Source organism: Bactrocera neohumeralis, chromosome 3, assembly GCF_024586455.1.
Source record: "Bactrocera neohumeralis isolate Rockhampton chromosome 3, APGP_CSIRO_Bneo_wtdbg2-racon-allhic-juicebox.fasta_v2, whole genome shotgun sequence".
Classification (NCBI taxonomy): domain Eukaryota; kingdom Metazoa; phylum Arthropoda; class Insecta; order Diptera; family Tephritidae; genus Bactrocera; species Bactrocera neohumeralis.
Genome location: NC_065920.1, coordinates 73,824,494 through 73,845,108, shown reverse-complemented (window position 1 = coordinate 73,845,108; position 20,615 = coordinate 73,824,494). Strand labels below are relative to the sequence as shown.

The window sequence follows — 20,615 nt, the reverse complement described above, 5'->3', positions numbered from 1 at the left end:
TTCAAACATATTACCCCACAGGTTTTCTAGCTATTACGATGCTCTTTGTCAAATTACAGTTCTATGACACTTTTTAGATTTTTGTTTAATGTGGTTTTGTGGGCGTGGCAGTGGTCCGATTGCGCCCAGCTACGAACTCATCCTCACTTTTTTTTTGCCGAGGAACACGTGCACCAGGTTTCTTTACGATATTTACGATTATACTCAAGTTACATCATGCGCAGCCAGACGGACTCGCCCGAAATTCAACTCGTCACTTCACTTCATCCTGACCATTTATATATATACATATATGTATATATATACATATATATATATATATATATGTATATATATATATCCATTTCAATTAGCTTTAGCTGACACAAACAACAGTTAGGTACACACACATATGTACGTAGTACAAAACTGGACACCTTTATGTCTCATATTAATTCTAATCTATATTACATGGTATTGGAACGAAAATAGTATGTCATAAATTATATCATCAAATCCTGAGCAATAAAAATTCCATATAAATAAACAATTCCGTGAACTTCGATATCAAAGTTGTTAATGAAACCTATAAATAAATGCAATGGTTGATTGGTTGGCAGATTTATTGCTAAACCCACTCATTTCCAATCAGAAGCTATTTGCCGACACACCCTGTACTGTTAACTTCGCTTGCACTTCTCAGCAAGTTCACTGTAACTTGTAGAATGCATTTTCGTTAAGTACAATATTTATTTTTAACATTGGCTGGAATTTATTCATACACGTTTGTACATATGTATGTGTGTAAGTGTCGTTACCGCATGCATTTCTCTGTATGTGTTGTGTGTGCGTACAAAATCACTGCCCAAAATGGTGTTGCGGCGGCGCCAATGGCGAATGGCGGGACACACCTTAATGTACTTTGTCAACAGCTGGCGGCATAATGGACTTGGTGGGTTATTTATAAAATTGCATCAAATTACGCATTTTGTTTGCGAAGAACATGCATGCTCACACGCATATACAGCGATGTGCCTATTAAGAGGAACGATTTGAAAAATGAAAAGAAATTATAGAATTATTAATTTAAATATTGTTTTATTACAAAGTGACTTAGAAGTAATGAATAATCTTTTTACACTTTTTTCTTGTGGCTTACTATTTATAAACGAAAATCTGGCAATGCAAAATAAAAAAGAAAACAGAAATCCTTTTTTTTAGCTTAATTGATCAATAATTATACCAACTAGTTTTTTTAACAAAAAACATCTGATCAAAATTGACCCGGACTGACAAAAAAAAAAAACTTTCATGAATTTGAATACAATTCCTTATTATTGTCTTCGAAATAGGCTCCTCAGGCAATACAATCATATGTCAATACTTACAGATGGTCTTCACTAGATTGTTAGACAGTTTCGACGTCATATTCAAAAACCCACGTCTACTCGGGCCCAAATATGGGAGAAAGCCCTCGAAATCAAATCGTATCGACGCGGCCTATTTTCCACGTAGTACACCATATGCGCATTAAGAGTATGCTCTGCGTTTCGTACGGTATCCGAAGATGCTGCCCTATTAATTGCGTGATTACCCTTAGTCAAAGAGCTCACGTACCCTCTGAACTCACGTATCACCCCGTAGAACCCAAAAGGAGAAAGGCCGAGCAGATACGGTGAAGAGCTGGCAAAAAAGATGGGAAGACAGCCGAAATGGTCGCTGGACATTCTGACTAATCCCCAACATAGAACTATGGCTAAATAGATCGCACGGTGAAGTCGATTTTCACCTAACCCAAATTCTCACTGAACACGGCTGTTTCAAATCATACGAATGTGAAGCAATTCAAACACGAAGGCAACGATATATATATAGTATTATTGCGGAGGCGAGATGATCGAGAATGTGGAGCACACAATGTTTCTTTGCGCGAAATATGAGGAATACGCATTCGGGATAGACCCATCCCCAGAAAATCTAGTGTTCCAAATGGAGGAATCACTAGATAAGTAGAAAGCTGTGTACGAAGTAGCAACCAAAATAATGAAACACCAAAGAGCTGGAGAGCAACAACGAGGTTGGGACAAAGAAATGCATCTTGTTACTGAATACATTAGGTCCATCAGGTACATATGAGTAATACTCAACCTTCCTCCCAACGTAATATCTGACGGTGGTACCGTGGTATCGGTACAAGACAGTAGGAGGTTTAGTTCAGATTAAAGTTCCATACTGACATGGCGTTCAGGCTTTCGAAAGTGTCCTGAGCAAAAATTAAACATTTGATGAATAAAGGGTTTTCAGTGTTGAACAAGTAAAAGCATTAACAAATCTCATACTCAAAACATTTACCAAAATATGGTGAGTCATTACATAAGAGATGTTAAAATCGTCTATTATATCCCTGTTGCCAACACGATGATTTTCAAGCACTATTTCATTAACTTCCGACTTCCACTGTAAGCTTTGTGCCCCTCAAATACTCATATTCGTCATAAAGTAGGCACCCCAAACCACTTCTGCAACGATTACGTACCTGTGATTCCATCGGATACACTAAGTTTCAAGCAATCTGGTTGTTAATTCTTTCTTTCAAGTAAAAATCGTGAGAAAAACGTTTGGCGTCGTAATTGTAATACACACTAATTGACATATGGAGATCAAACTTTACACGAGCATAAAAAAGTTTGTACCAAACTAAGAATCGGCTCGGTTTGTGCCGAAATTTATATGGACTAGTCCGAGTCAAATTTGATCAGATGTTCAATATTGGAATCTTTTACACTGTTAAATATTAATTACATTTCGTTACCTGCAAAAAAGTGAAAATGAAATGAAAAATGTTCAAAAAACGAAACAAGCAATTATCATCAATTTGTTCGACAGTTGCGATTAGAGGCAATGTTCACTACTAAATTCATCACTTAAATTGCATATCAACGCCAAAAATATATATTTTGTAAATAAATGCATTCAACTGTTTCATTATCAACATGATTATCTGCATCATGTCACAGTTAGATTATATAGATTACATGTCTCATAGATTAATCTATACATTAGTTTTATGGCCGTATAATTATCTGTCTTTATGTCATTTGCTGATAAACACTTTTTTCTATTTTTGTCAGCACGCGCCCAGCTTATTAATGACTGGCATTTATATATTATAAATGATATTTTATTGTTATGGTTCTTGTATTCATATACATATGTAAAAGTGGATAAGAATGACTTGGAGAACTTTCTTATTTTTATTCTTTGTGGCTAGCCTCTGAAATTGATGGCAGAATTATTTTTCGGAAGTAAAAATTAGATAAGCAAACGAACTTCTTCCATTTTTTTTTCTGAGTGTTGGACCAAACAATTTTTTTCGGGAGAATTAGTCCATTGTAAAAAGTAATAAAAGTAAAGTTTCTCAAAGTTAGCCTCCAAATACAAGATATTTGCCTTAGAAGTTCGCATTTGAGCTTATGGAAAACGTAATTATTAATTATAATATTTAAGTTCCTGAAAATGAATATTTAACTTTCTCAAAATGGAATGAAATGGAATGTTTTTCCGCTTATCTCAATTTCGTGTAACATTTTTCGGTCTAGTAAGATTTCGGTGTCACGCCAAAAATTTAAAAGAAATGTATATATATTTTTTTCGAAAACCCCATTTTGGTTTCTTATAGCATCTGCTCAAATATTTAGATTTTGAAGAGTAAAAAGTCGAAAAACGGAAAAATTATTTTTTTTACTTGGGACTGCACCTCCCGAAAAAATTAAATTGGTCCATTGCTCAGTCAAGTTTTGTACAGTGTTAGTGAGCTATTTTTTTTAATTTTTAAGAATAGATGAACTATCAGGAAATCTTAAAAAATATAGTCACATCAAGTAAAAAATTCGAAGAAATCATCAACTGAAAAAGATTTATTTTTGAGTCTGCTCGAAATTTATAAAAATTACTATTTGTCTTGTATTTTCAGGTTAGGTAATATACCTTATGTCATAAAAGCATTACGTTGTAAAATTATGTGTAAAATTACTAAAAAAAACAATCGATATTTTAGCCGATAATTATTGATACCCTAAAATATCGATAACATTTTCAGGCTTATGGCTTCTATATAGATTAAAATATCGTATATAATAACTATAATTGTATTGCAATGTTTTCGATGTATATGAACAGTATTAAAATAAAAAAATCGATAATTTGATTTAAAAATACGTATATCGATAATTTTTAAATTGATCGATAATTAAGTAAATAATTTATAACACTCTCCAAAACAAATTTTCGATAATTTTCTTGTACACAATACAAAAACTACATACATGTATATATTTAAATCGATGATTTTGTTCAACGAATATATCGATAATTTTTAATTTTTTCGATAATTGAGACCTTATATCTACACATGTAATTGTTCGTCTTCTACATATTCAAGACGAAAAGTACATACAATAGTATTGAAATTTCAGTTTCTTCTTCAAATATAACTATAAATAGATTTAAAAAAAGCGATATTTTTTTCAAAAAATATATCGATAGCTTTTAACTTGGTCGATAATTGAGTTGGGTTTGTTGTAAAAAATATATCGATAATTTTTTTAAAGCTCTTTTAATTTAAAGAACAAAATATTGCAATGATAATTATAAAAGTAATACAATTCCTCTTTGTTCTTAATCTACATATTTGCAAGCAGTATTAAATTAAATTAAAATTAGTTTAAAAAATATATCGATAATATTTTAATTTGTCTACAATTTGTTTCTTATATCAAATTTATATAGTATATAAAAAGTATAGAAAAAGAAAAAATCGATAAATTTGTTTTAAAAGGATCGATATTTTTTAAATTGTCGTTAATTTAGCCCTGATATCAATACTTTAAATGTTCTGGTGGCCTAAAGTAGCCCAAATTTTTTCAACTTTTTAATTATTATGCCAATTAATTACCAAAAATCGATATGCTTTTTCGATAACTATCGATAACGTGGTATTATCTGTTTTATTTTAAATTACTTCTGAGTTCGGGAAAAAAATTTTGATGCAACTATTACGCATAGACATCAGTTCTCCCACATTCATCGAAAAAAGTAAATTTTCGTTCCAAATACTTGTACGAATATCTCTTTTCCACTAGTAATCTTATATAGTATCGCTTTATCTTTCAACCAAAACTTGACTACAATAAAATTTTTTACAAAAAATGGCGCCACATTCGAACATCATCAGCTTGTACTAGAACTTAAATAAAATAATAAATACTTTCGTTCCACGTCGGAGTATCAAGAATTTATGTGACAATTCCTCGAAATTGTTGACTTTGTAGCGGCAGAAATATTCACAAAGATTTTGAGTAAATAGTCCTTAGCCTAAAAAAAATCTGAGTCTGTTCTGCTTACGTAGACCCGCAGGAATGAATACCTCCTCTGTTATACAAACCACAGGTTTCTTGATTCTATCCCGCCGAATTTTTTCGATTATTGTCCAAGGGAATCCTTTCTGAAGTTTGTTGGTTACTGAGCTAAATTATCTTTAAATTGCCGTTAATTTTTTTAGTAATGAAAGCTAACAACCTCAGACCTCTTTAACACTTATCTCGAAGCCTAATCAGGCATTAAAAAGCGTATGTTCTCTTAAAAATGTTACTTTAAAAAAAGATTTAAGTTGATGGAAACATAGTTTTTCATCCGATTAAAACAAAATTTTGATATCAAAAACCTTTTTCGGTTCTAATTTCGCTTTTAGGAATTCTTAATCTTTAGTGTATCATTAACTGGAATCCTTTCGTAATGATATGTTTACCTATTTTCTGATACTCTTCTTCTTAGTAATCTCATCTACCTTTGTTTTGAGATCCCACTACAGATGTGAGGTTATTCCCTATTATACTTTGACAATTACATGACATACAAACACACCTAACTGGTTCTTAGTGATTCATGTCCCCAAGTTCCTGTAGTGCTTGAATATTCACCCGTTATTTAGTACATTAAATCCATATAATTCCACTAGATAAAATCAATTTGTGCATTTGAATTTTTAAATCCATTCAATTACCCCCGAATGGTTGACTCTCACAGCAAATGTTCTGCAATAATTTCATTTAATTTTTTTGATTGATAATTTAATTACGCAGTCACAGAGCTGCGTGATTTCAATGACCCGTTAATTGCGGCAATAACATTTGGGGTAATTGCCACCAATTAAATTTTCGCTATATTTACTGTTATGTTTGTGTGTGCGTCGAGTTTGCTAATGATTGCCAATCAGATTATATTTCTATATGCTCATATGCAAGTGTATATACTTGAACATATTTATGATGTTTTCCGAATTTAATCGAAATCTGTTTATATGGAACATGTGTTTTATGGTCACAGGTAGTTTTATAACAAACATATAAACTAATAAAAGTAATGGCATGGGATATAAGAGATTAGGTTTGGTTATGTCATCGGGCTGATATTTGTAAAACTAAAAACTGGTTCGCTTTCATATCTAGAACATCTAAAACTGATCAAAAAAGCTAGCTCCACAGGATCTCACACGAGATCCACAGACAGCCATTGTTAGTATGTAAGACGCCATCGGAGCACCGACTCGTTTCCAGTTTGATGAGTTGGAGCTTAGAGCGCACTTTCTTGTGAGCTCATCAGTTATGAGGTTTCCAGCGATTCCGCTGTAACTAGGCACCCAAATGGGTCTGATATCGAAATAACTTAACAATATTGCTACACGACTTGCGACATGACGCGACTAAAACTTACCAATCCAAACGAGGTTAGATCTCCGGAAGTACAGTCCTTGGCCGGATAAACCCGAGTCAATTCTGGTAACGTAAAACTGGCTGTTGTGGGACTCGACGCTGACATATCAAAAGCCTGGCTGTAAGAAATGAACCACGACAAGACGCGACTAATCCAAACGAGGTTAGATCTCCGGAAGTACAGTTCTTGACCGGATAAACCCGGTTCAATTCCGCAAACGTAGAACAGCTGTTGTGGGACTCGACGCTGACATATCAAACAAATGTGCAACGAATCCCCGCATGACACTAGCCACCTCTTTGCATGCTCTGCTAAATCTACACATCTAACACCCCTCTCTCTATGGTCCGACCCAGTCGAAATAGCACGATAACCTCGAGGACAACTTATCTAATCCTTACCATCCTAACGGGGATTAGGTATCAGTTACAACAACAACAACATGACGCGACTGGAAAAGTTGTTCACGGCTTTCTGTAGTGCAGATCCCTATTAGTGTTTTTAAGATTCCTAAAAAATCTAGTATTGGAAGTACTACGCCCAAGCCGTCCTATGATCAGAGATAGATTGGTTATTAAGAACCTTCCAATTTGTGAACAATCATGAAGTTGTGAGCTTCTTCGCTTTTACAAATGAATAGATCTACGCTACAAACAAAAAGTTACTCACGTCTGGCTCGAGTTCGAGCTTGCGTCCGAGTCCATTATGATGAGAAGAGCCAGGTGAACCTCTGCCCTAATCGTCCTCAGCAACTCTGGAGGTGTCTTCACCTCTTCGTCAAGCGGCATATAGGTTAATACTAACCTAAGTTATCCCGATTCCACCTGTATTATTGGTTCTCAACATCTTATTACTTCTTGTCCTTAACCCAGAGATATCACTGGTGTTCAACCGCGACTCCTGAATTAGCACAACGGCGGCTTTGTCTCCTACCAGGGGACACATGATATTAGAAAGTGGTTAATCTGAAAGATCTTTACACCCAGTCCCCTCTTCATTAGTGCGAATACTCCACCACCATCTTTTGGTGTCCTCGAACGGCAGCTCGTGGACTTATCCATCCATCGACGGTCCGCATTTAGTGTCCAACGCGTCCAAAGAGACTTGATCGATATCCACGACTGTTTTTTCCTCGCCTATCTTCTTCACCCTCGCTCCTGGAGTCTGAGATCATCATCTTTAGCGATTGTTGAGAGGATCCGAAGCACTACACTCTCGAAGCCTTTGTTAGTGGCCCCTTAGTGTCGAGTGTAAAGAATAAATAATGACAAATCTTTTTTATTTTATTGCATATTTTTAATTTAATATAATTTTGGTTTATTTGGTTTTAGTAATGAAATATCGCAAGATTATTTTTTCAGAGCTCACATTCGCAAACGTTGACCCCTATGGTAGCAGTTTGGTCTGCCTCTAATTAGCCAAGAAAAAGGTCCCTAAGTGTTGAGTCTATCATTTATTACAAAGCACCACAGAAAAGGCAAACATAATTCATGCTTTTCAATAAAATGGCGCAAGCGTGTTCAAAAAGTGACTTAATTAATGTATATAGCATACAATTAGGCGCTAAAACGCACTCAAGCCCATAGTGGTCATGCAAAGTAATGCTCGACTGCTTTTAGGCGCAAATGGCAGGCAAGGCGAACTAAATTCATTTGAGTTCATTTAATTTAGTCCTATAAGAAATGTTGAACCTGCGCCTTTTTATATATTTTTCATACCCCTCCACGACTCCCTTATATTTTTATGTTTGTATACTTGTGTATCTGCAGGCATGGGTGGCTAGTAGACACAACCCGCTGTGTTAATATTTTACTGTCACGGCACTTAAAACCGGCACTGCATATGCGTTATAGCAACGTTATGCTCACCATCTTCACCGAGTATCTTCGCTACGCCCGTGTCGCACTGCCTTTGTCTATCGCTCACATTGAATTAAGTGAAAAACACTTGTGACAAGTGCTTTTTAATGTGGCTTCATCCGTCGCAGCGCCCTTTTCTCAATTGCAATCACTCAGCAACGTCAACGATGATGACTCGACAGGCTTGAAAAAATTTCGCTGACATTTGCAGATTTGTTGGCAAATTGTTTTTCTTTTTTCCGCTTTGCATATTTTTCCATATTTATATGCAGAGTTGCATTTACGGTTGGGTGGTTCAGCTAATTTATTCTGTATAAATATAGCTCTGTGTTGTCGCCGTAGTCGTCGAAGACTGTCTCTAAGCTCTTCACAAACTTTGCAATGACTTTAGATTGCAATGCTGACAAGAGAATATTTATTTTTAAATTTTATTTATTTTTATACTCTGGACAAGATATTTTAAGTTTGCCACAAAGTTTGCAACACCCCGAAGGAAACGTGGAAGATCTTATAAAATATCTATGTAATTGATCAGCATGACGAGTTGAGTCGATTTAGCCTTATCTGCCTATCCGTCTATACTGTCCGTATATACTTGAACTAGTTCCTCAGTTTTCGAGATATCGATCTAAAAATTTGAACACGTCCTTTTCTCCACAAGAAGTTGCCGGAACCGTCGATATCGGACCACTGTAGCATAAAGCTGCCATACAAACTGAACGTCGGAATCATGTTCTTGTAAGGTACTTTTGGTATTAAGCTTCGGTGCAGCCGAAGTTAACGCTTCTTCTTTTTTGTATATATTTTTTGCATTTTAATCGCTAAGTGGCGTTTACCAAGTGCATTTACGTGATTAATTGATTATGGATTTTCCCTTTTGCATACTTTTGTTGATTGCCAATTTGCTGATGTCTTAACATGTTTTCAATTACTCCATTGAGTGAAAGGCCTTACAAATTCATTCACAGTGATTGAGTGGATGGAGATAACGGGTGATATAAGTAGAGGTATTTTTTTTAAAGGCATTTTTCGAGAGATCACGTGTGATTCGTGTCAAGCTGTCATGTTATTTTTGTTCAGTATGGTTTGGCGTCCAGCACCCAGTGAAGAAAATATAGCAGCCGTAGCTGAGAGTGAACACGAAGACCGTGAAGAGTCGATTCGGCGCCGTTCGCAGGAAGTCGGACTGACGTATGGAAATACTTGAGCCATTTTATGTCGAGATCTTAAATTAAAAGCGTACAAGCACTAAAGCTGCTCGACCTTCTCAAGCAACATCGCTTCGCTTTTTAAGCTCTTGAAAAGTTCCAAGAAGATCCGACGTTTTCGAGCCAAATTTTGTTCAGCGATGAGCCCCATTTCTGGCTCAATGGGTATGCTAACAAGCAAAATTGCCGGTTTTGGGACAAAGAGCAACCTGAAGAGGTTCAAGAGCTGTCATTTCATCCAGAAAAACAACGGTTTGGTGTGGTTTGTGGCCGGTGGAATCATCGGTCCATATTTCTTCAAAAATGACGCCGGTGAAAACGTAACCGTCAATGACGACCGTTATTGCGCCATGTTGACCGACTATTTGATGCTAAAAATTGAAGCTCGTGATCTCGGCGACATTTGGTTTCAACAAGACGGCCCACTTCCCACACATCTCATCAATCAATAGATTTATTAAGAGAACACTTCGGTGAGCAGATAATTTCACGTTTTGGGCCGGTCGATTGGCCACCAAGATCGTGTGATATCACACCGTTCCTGTAGAGATATGAAAAGTATGACAATCCCGCTTCGATTCAAGCCTTGGAACAAAACATCATGCGTGTCATACGCTAGTTATCAGTCGAAATGCTCGAACGAGTCATCGAAAATTGAACCCAACGGATGGTCCATCTGAGACGTAGCCGCGGCCAACATTTGAAAGAGATAATCTTCAAAAAATAACTGCTAAAGAATGTTCTTTCGAATGATAATAAACATCCGTCATTAAATTTGAAGTTTATGTTAAAAAAATGTAGCGAACCTCGAAATGTCTCACCCTTTATGTTATATATTATATGGAAGCTGGGTTTATTAGTAGAGCAATGCCACATATTTTCTGCATTAAACTAAAATATATCGAATTTGTTTATTTTTGCTAATATATCTTACATATTGACCGAAAATTCGTATATTAAGTATATTATTGGCCCCTCTCTTAGATATCAAAAACCTAAACAATACCTTTTTCACATTTTTAAATAAAAATTAAAAATGTTTCCTATTAGTAGTACCTTTATTTTGGCCTAAAAATTATCACTGATTAAAGCAGATTCTTCTTCACACCTTGATTGAAGAAAGCCACATCTGTTCCAAAGCTTAAATATTTCTCAAATGTTGTAGACACTTTACGTTACTAATTTAATGACATAGTTACAAATTATTCACGCAACACCCAAAGGTTACTTATACGCCATGACAGCATTCCGAAATGCGATTAAGTTGTGAATGACTTCATCACTTGACTTAAGTACCGCTATGACCGTAGTTGCCAAACGTTTGCTCAAATGTAAGTGTGTCAACAATGTGAAAATTTTATAGCAACAACAAAAACACACTTTTACATATACCTATGTATATATACGAGCAACTGTGCGTTTGTTTTCCTCCCGCACGTGAACTTGTGCATTTCTATGGCCTCTACGTCTATGCAATGTTTTATTTAAATTATGTCATACACATCCGTGAATTTGTAATGCCACAAGTGTGTATGAAGTGAATAAGAAATCTGCACAGTGTACGTCTCTTCAACGATTTCAGTGACCGTTAAAGGGTCGTGACACGACATTGCACTTGACAGTGCCGCCGAGAGACGCTTGGAAGTAGGCAAAGTGCTCATACGCTGACCTTAAAAGGCGTTTCCTGTGTATGTGTGTGAATAAAATTGTAACTGTATGCACATACGTATGTGTGTACTACTCAGAAATCATAAAATTTAAATTATGAAATCACTTTCACTGTGACTTCTCTTACATTTTGTCTCGCACAAGTTGCAACATTTTAATCTTTTCCACTCTGCGGCCAAAATCCTTTAGGCAACGTTGTGTTTGTTTGGCTCTGCATTGCTCATAATTTATTTTTAACTGCATTTATGACATCATCTCACAATGGCAACTCACTTTGTGACCACACGCTGCTGCGCGCTTTCGCTCACCATTTTCACCACCTACCTCATTATCCTTCCCGCACGTGTGCAAGTGAGCGAATAAAAAACGTTTGTGCGCGCTGTTGGAGCCTTTGTAAAAATATGTATTATATACCGTTGTGTATACACAAATATTGGCTGTTGCCATGGTGCTTATTTCGGCCTTGTATGTAGGTATGGCTAAATTTTCGGCTCATATTTCAATTGATTTTTTTGTGGTGTGTTCTTAATTACCATCATTAATCAAGTAATTAATTTGGCTTTAATTTAAGGAATAAATCGGAAATGTATGCACTTTTATAGACTTCATTTAAGATATGACTGCACCCAGAGAATTGTAGTCAAAATTCTCGCGTAGCGAAATTCTAGCAATCACAATCCGACAGGAAATTTAGAACGTTCTGAGAAAGTATAAAAGTATTTTCGAAATACAGGGTTTGTCCGGAAAGTAGTAGGACTGGGGCTATTTAAAAAAATATATTGAGGCAATCGTTACAATTCTTTAAAATCTTTTAAAATAGGCTCCTTATGCGTCGATACAGCACTTCCAGCGCGCTTTCCAAGCATTGAAGGCGTCATGAACGTCATTATCTGGAATAGCTTTGAGAGCCGAGGTGAATGCTGCTTGGATCCTCTCTGTCGTCTCAAAATGCTCGGAAGATTGCCTCTTTGACTCGCGATCATACTCAAAGATCCATGACTCGTCACCTGTGATTACGTTATTCAAAAATTGGTGGTCACTTTCACACATGTTCAAATTTTCTTGGCACACTTTCACTCGCTTTCTGGTCGTTAGTGAGCACTTTTGGGACCATCTTCGTCACAACGTCATAAACCACAGAGTTTGTTACATTTAATTATATTTTATTAAACGAACGTTAGTCGACGGCCTGAGTTGAAAATTTTGCATACACGAGTCACACTGTCGTTGTTTATCGAAGTCGCAGGTCTCCCACCACGGTCTTCATCAGCGACCTCTTCCCGGCCCTCCAAAAAGGTCTGGTGCCACCGAAACACACCATTTCTTGCTAAAGCAACATCTGGGTAAGCCTGCTTGATAAGTCTCACACAAAATTTAGTCGCGTACCGCTGCTCTAACGAACGCTGTATTTTCGGCTTGCACCACTCACAGAAACACGTCGCCCGAAAGGGTTTGTCCTGACTCTCCAGGTGCTCGGAGACAACTGACCAGCCGCTAGTTCGTTAGCTTGGAACGCCCTCAGTCGCGGCGGAATAATGTCCTATTACTTTCCGGACAAACCCTGTATCAGCAAGACCAATTGATGCTTCTAAGAGACTGATACTTCAAACGTCGACTATCGACACCATTATTCTCAAGAAAACTTTTATCTCGTACCCCACAATAACCTCCGCCATGGGCTGTTCTGGTAGCGACAGTAAACATTCCGGAAATAGGTAGGTGGTGTTTAATGGGCTAATAGTTCCACTGTGAATGACGTTCGGTGCCTATCGGAAATTGGTCCCGCCCGAAATTTAGTCAGTATATCGTTCCGGTTCGTCGACATATTGGCGGAATGTTCTCCAAATGTTCCTCGTTGTTGATATTGTTGTTGCTGTTCTAACGGGTAAAAATCTTGGGATAGCAAAAATTAGATAAGTTGTCATCGATGTCATCCAACGGTAGGCCCAGGAAATGTGCTGGTTCGAGGTGGTCTAGTTTTGGTAACATTACGGTCAAGTCTGTACTCCTTCATTGCTGTGGATTTAGTAGGCGGCGCCGCTTCCAGCAGATGACTCTCTGCAGTCAGAAACTGCTTAGGGAGATGTTTGTTTATAGAGAGCTTGCGGCCCTCACCATGTAGAAGCTCGATGAGAGATATCCCGTTATTTGAAAACTCAAAAATTTTAAAATTAAATCGTCGTAATTTGACATCAGTGTCGAAAATATTGAGGTCCGGTCTGTACTTCTTCGTCCAGTTTTAAAAAAGCAATAAATTCCATTGTTCCATTCGCTTCCTTTACTCGTTTCGTCCTCGTCCGCGCTTCGTCATCCAATTGCTAACTCCAGAATTGGAATAAAAAATAGAAAATGTAATTTTCAATACAAAATTTTTCAATTAAACAATTAGCAACCCTAGTATTTTACTACACTCAAGTGTAGAGTGCTCAGTACGTTTTCTGCTATTATTTTGAATTTCATATAATATGGCAACGCCAATTTATTTTCCATATGAATTTAAGAATTATTTGCTATAAAAAAATATCAAAATAAAAAGTTTGCTCTCACCAACTTACCACACTCTCTTTTCTCCGTGCCCCACAGGTACTCTACCTACTACTGGAAGGTCTCTCGCGAAAATCGTCGCTGCTACATGGACTACTATTACACGGAGAACGGTAAACAAATTTATGGTGTGCCCTTGGGCGGCATTGGCGGCGGCACCATAGGGCGTGGCTTTGCCGGCGAATTTTGTCGCTTTCAGATGCGTCCCGGCATGTATGAGTACAATGTGGTGCAGGCGAATCAATTCATAGTGACAATCAAAGACGCCAAGAATTGCACAATATTTCAAAGTTTGCTCTCGAAGCTCAGGTAAGTGACAAGCTGACAAGCTAAAATAATTATTCCCAGTAAAATGTAATTAAATACCAACATGCATGTGATGTAACTAAATCGCCTGAATCCCTAACTCCACTAACCTTGGTGAGCTTCCTCAAAACGGACATGAAAATACTTCTATGAGATATTTCTATGTAATCATTTGTACGGTACTATTGTTGAAAGTAATCAAAAGCGATTTGACCTCAATTTGCGCTGTAATGCTACTGACATACTCACACATTTGCTATTTACTCACACGTTCAAGCCTTATGTATGTCTCGGGTATTAGAATTCTACATTCATTAAGCTGTTCGAACATGTTATCACATTTTTTTTTTGTTCGCCCACATTTCCTGTCACGATTTGTCACCATTCGCCATACGTGTCCGTTATGTAATTATGTACTTCTTTTGTTTGTTTATATTGTTTGGATTTATTTGTTCGTCATTTGGCGTCCTTATAGTCACGTTGCATGTGCCACATACTCCTTAAAGTTCAACTTTTCTATCGAGAATTTGTTTTGAATCGAACTCATCACGTTTTGGTACAATATTCGTATTATCACAATATTCTTTGAAACTCAGGAATCAATATACTTATATATATTGTATATACTTGTATTTCTGTTTACAATCTATTTTATTTATTTGTTTGTTGTTATTATTATACCTTTTCACGCCACACAGTCGTAAATTTCAATTTAAGTTCATAAAAAATTAAACTCCAATCTTGTAATGTGTGACCTAACGGTAAATACATAAAAAAAAAAATTTGACATTACATAAATTCCTTATTTATTAGGTTATATTTCCCTTCCGCCTTTTTGTCCTTTCAATTTCGCGGCTATGTGTAAAGCGCTACAGAGCTCGTATCTGGCAATGCTATATATCTTTGAAAGGTCTTGACATAACCTACAAAACGAAGCTATGCATGATTAGTTGGGATATTGCGATCAACAGTTATAGACGTGTAAACATGGAGTTCACTAACTCCGAAACTCGCGCTTTTTTTAAGTTTTCCTTCGTTAAAGACAAATCCGCTAGAGAAACGTTCCCTGAGATTAATGGTGTTTTGGGGGATGGTACTCTATCACTTCGAACTGCGGAGGAATGGTTTCGACGATTCAGAGCGGGTGAAAACGGCACCATGGATAAGCTAGCCGGCGGAAGACCTGTGACAACGAATACCGATCAAATCATGGAAAACATCGAGTTAGGACGGCATGTGGCATCTCGTGACATCGCCCAGAAGATGGGAGTTAGTCACCAAACCATTTTGAACCATCTGCAGAAGGCTGGATACACAAAAAAGCTTGATGTTTGGGTGCCGCATGATTTTACGCAAAAAAGCCTTCTGGACCGAATCAACGCCTGCGATATGCTGCTGAAACGAAACAAACTCGATCCATTTTTGAAGCGAATGGTGACTGGCGACAAAAAATTAATCACATACGACAATATCAAGTGAAAACGGTCGTGGTCGAAGGCCGGTGAATCGTCCCAAACAGTGGCCAAGCCGGGATTGACGGCCAGGAAGGTTTTGCTGTGTGTTTGGTGGAATTGGAAGGGAATCATCTACTGCGAACAAATGGACCGCTTGAAGCAGGCTATCGACCAGAAGCGTCCAGAATTGGCCAACAGGAATGGTGTAGTGTTCCACCAGGACAACGCCATACCACACACTTCGTTGATAATTCAATTACTGTAACTTTATCATAACTTAATGCTAGCTTTCTTTTATTTCAAATAATAACTAGAATTATAAGCGATTATTGTGGTAATGACTCATAGGGTGTGTGACTCGGCTACAATTTAACTTTTTGGCGCCTGAGTGTAGGCCAACATTTTTTCTGCTATATTTCTGAATTAATAGCTAAAGCAAGAACATTATAATTTTAATGTTTCTAAACTTTTCAGTCGAAATTTAAAATTTACAACCTAAACCGCAGAGAGTAATGGAGATGGCCCCAAAATATGTTATAAGAAAACAGGACTTTGCTTAAACAGTAATCAAAACTAAATTTGCATATTTTTCGGCTGATATGATAATTTATTTATTTTATTCACATTAAAGGCTTAGGCTCTATTATACTTAGGAAAATATGCTTTTAATTAGTACTCTATCGCATTAGTACCGCAGAGGTTGGTTTTAGTCGGCGCATTTTTACTCTAGTCCATACTTAAAGGGCACCCCTTTGTTGGCGACCTAAATTAAGACAATTTTCTGGAATTAAGAAAGAAACTGCTGCTTGAATTGTTTTAAAAAATAAAGAGCATATAAATTTCTATTTTAAAAATACACAGCAAAATGTTTATACGTTTTGCGAGTTGCTGCAGTGATTCTGGCATTATCCATTGGTAAAATCTAAAAATAGAAATCTCTACTAGAAGATTTTCTCCGCACAATGACCTATGGTCGAAGAAAATTACAAAATGGCGATGGCATTAAAAAAAAATTAATTTTACCCAAAACTTTAGTCAGTTTTGCCCTGCTAAAATTCGATGTTTTATCCGATCAAAAAACGGCTAGCTCATTGTATGGAAAACTATATACCTATAAATGAACTGAGCAGCTATGCTTTGTAGAAGGCTGTAACACAAAAACTATTTGTTTCTTTCTCATTTTTTATGTCAACCTTCTTTATGTCTTCGTCCATTTAGATCGCGGTCTTCTCTTTGCTTTAGTTGTGAATGCTGTGTTCTCCACAATTTTCTTCTGGGTTCTCTGGTTGTCCATTCTCGTTACATGGCCGAGCCAACTTTACTATACTCGTACTCTAAACGTTCGAGAATAAATGTTTTGGAATGTCATATGAAAGCAGTGTATCCTGTCTTATTAGTCTGACTTTATTCCAATAATTTCCCAAAATACTAAAAACATATACCTATGTATAGTATGTACCATATAAAAATTACTCGCATATGTAGTTACATCTACATACATATGTACATATGTATACATCCATAGATATAATAAAATTGGTAGCACGCCCAGTCAAGGCAAGTAAAAGTTTGCACTGCAATAAACGTGCAAGCACTAACTAAACTTTACAACATTTTCACTAATGAAATGGCGCAAGCTAAATATGTAAACAATATAGGTAGCAAACATGTTGGCACCTACATACGTAATATGTTGCCACACCTAACAGATACCAAAACTTGGCCATTCAATTAGCACTTGGTCTTGCAATTGAACAACATGCAAGCTAGCAAATAACTGATACTGCATTGAAGATTTAATTTTATAGGTACGCATAGATAAATTTGACGCTAAAAATTAAATCAGGTACTGAAATTTTTAACCAACATATAAACACAAAATATGCAGTATTTGCATACAAATCTTCATTATAGCCTTAAAAGAAAGTCCTGAGCCAACTGAAGCATGTCAACACTGAATCCAATTTTCCAAACCCATCTTCCAAGCCTTGGCTGGGTTGGAGTTCAGTGCCCTCAGCAAATGGTCTTTAGTGTTCAGTTAGAGTTCACTGAACTCATGGCGCGTTCCCCGAAGCATATTTTTTTTAGCAAAAAGCCACAAAGAATAGTAACATCTGGCGAATACTGTGGCTCAACGATGACTCTCGTATCATGTTTAGCCAAAAATTCAGCCATAAACATGACAGAATATGACGGCGCATTATAATGATAAAAAATCCATAAATCCATCCACAAAATCGGTTGTTCATAAAGAACTGTCATAACCCCTCAAAACAGACAGATGGTATTTCTTATTGGAAAAGAAAACTGCGAGCATCACTTTGATTATTGACCGACTTTGACGCAGTTTTATCGATTTTGACTCAGTTTTGGAGTTCAAATTTCACAAGAAGGTTATAGCAATCTTAGAAAAATCTTTGCATCAATTCGATTCGCATGCACAGAGCAAATAAACCAGTCCGGGTCAAATTTGATCAGATGATAAATCCAAGACTATCGAATCATTTGGTCCTAAATCAAAATTTGACACTTTATTTGTAATATATACTGGAATTAAAAAAAAAATCAGCTAAAAAAATTATTATTTTAAGCTAATTTATATAATTAATAGCTAAAATTGTAAAAAAAAACGCCTTGCACAACGCGCGCTTGTCCATACTCCTGATATGTATAGGTTATGTATATTTGTATATTTTAATTTTTTTATACCAATTATTTTTTAATTGTTGCCTGTGTTTGTTGTGTTGTTTTTGTTATGTAAGCTACGTACTTGTATTACAGAGAAAAATATTAACCTAAAAATTGGAAAAATATTATAAATCTTATTTGCAAATTGATTCTTATTTGCTTTCCTTTTATTGTATTCCAAAATTTTTTCTCTTTTCTATTTTATGGCAAAAAATATCATTTGCAATTGAAAATGGTATTTCTATGCACGCGCTTACAAACACATACACCTGCTATTCGAACTCTGAAAAATTGTCTGTCCAATGGAACACCATGCCGCTACCATCACCAACAACACACATGTGCACTTGTATGTAATAAATCAAAAAAAAAAAATTGGAATATATCGAAAACTGAAAAATCGCCGGAAATGGATATTTCCAAAATAACAAATTTGGGTGCTGATTTTTTTCTATTGTTATGTGTGCTTTTGACACGGGTTTCGCACCAAATATTTTTGTATTTTAATATTTTTTGTTTTATTATCAAATATTTTTTTGTTTTATCAATTTTTTTTAATAAATGTTTTATTTTTTTATCAAATATTTATTTTGTTTTTTTTTTTAATTTTTAAATTTTTTAATACAATATTTTTTTTAATTAATATTTTTTTAAATATTTTTTTATTATTTTTAATTATATATTTTTATTTTTTATCAATTTTTTTTTTTTTTAAACATTTTTATTTTTTTATCAATATCTTTAATTTTTTTTATTAAAAATTTTTGTTAATTTATCATACAAAAATATTTAAATTGTGTTTTTCATGCCATCATCAAAAATTCATCGATTCATTTTATCATTCATCTCTCCACCTCTCATCATCTGCACCATACAAAACCGTCATTCACCAACCGAACAACGCGTCGTCAAATGAAATATTCCCTGTCCTTCCCGCTCCCATCCAAAAACAATTTCGATGCACACACACGTGCAGTCCCACTGACAGCAGTGACAGTGACTCTCAATGTAATATGCCCAATTGCAGCAGTCGCTCCAAGCAGCCACTAAATGCCTGGCACTCGAATATCGACGACTCGAAATGCTCATATACGGGTCTGTATCCGCGCGCCTGGACCGACTATGATCTGACTGCGTACGGCGTGCGACTGATTTGTCGTCAAATATCGCCCGTCATACCGCACGACTACAAGGACTCATGCCTACCTTGCGCCGTCTTCGTGTGGTCTGTGGAGAATGTTTGCGCGGAGGAGCGTAAGGTCTCCATAACGTTCACCTTCAAGAATGGCACTGGCACAAAGAAGCAGGACGCCGAGGGCGGCGCTGAGGCGATACTCATCACAGAGGGCAATGTGAAGGGTGTCGGCATACGACAGAAGATCGCTGGCATGCCATGCGCCTACAATTTGGGTTGTCGTGTTTTGCCCGAAATCAGTATTACACGCTGCACGCAGTTCGATCCGTACGGCACGGGAGAGCAACTATGGTCCGAGCTGAAGGAGAACGGACAGCTAAGCGAAAAGCATTGCGATGAGGTGTTGAAAAGTGAGTATATGTACATATGCTGTGCGAAAAGTAATGTTTAAGAAATCGCGAAGAACCAAAACTGGTCTATGCGTGGCTTATTAGTCTAAGAGACTAGGCTAATACTTAAGAGATGAGGAAAGAGAAAAGATAAAAATATTTTTTGGAGATTGTCGCATATATTTTTGACATACTTCTGTAATTTAGTATAGGGACACCTTATAATCTTAAGCCTAAAGGTATGCTAATTAAATTTCAAGTTCTTAGGAGTCTATATTTGGTTCTAGAGAGAGCAAAATTTAAGATATAACGAGGAAAAACTTTATTATAAAAATATTAACAAGTTCTTAAAGTTAACACTGCCATATAAATAACGGTTTAATAAAAATAAACTAATGGCAACCCTATAACAATGAGCATATACATACATATTTCAAAATAAACTACATTCGCTTCATTTTGAAAAATTTCCATATGCCTTACTAAAGCACAAGCGTTAAAACAGTATTCTCAACAGCTATTTAACATATTTTTAGGCGCATACCACTTTAATTGCACACTCATGATTAATATATTAAAACTGACTATTCTAAACTTTTTATTTAAATTTTAAA

The 20,615-nt window shown here is 36.2% G+C and overlaps 1 protein-coding gene across 3 annotated transcripts in view; it reads left to right on the top strand.

Annotated features, from left to right (window-relative positions):
* LOC126754030 (non-lysosomal glucosylceramidase) overlaps positions 1-20,615 on the top strand; it is a 39,957-nt gene that overhangs the window by 15,195 nt on the left and 4,147 nt on the right. The window contains exons 2-3 of one of the 3 annotated variants that reach the window (XM_050465879.1): positions 14,069-14,338; positions 19,508-20,022. In XM_050465879.1, the coding sequence (XP_050321836.1) occupies positions 14,069-14,338; positions 19,508-20,022 (785 nt within the window). Of the gene's footprint in view, positions 1-14,068; positions 14,339-19,453; positions 20,023-20,615 lie in introns of all 3 variants that reach the window. The other 2 variants (XM_050465878.1, XM_050465877.1) reach the window with 2 other exon arrangements.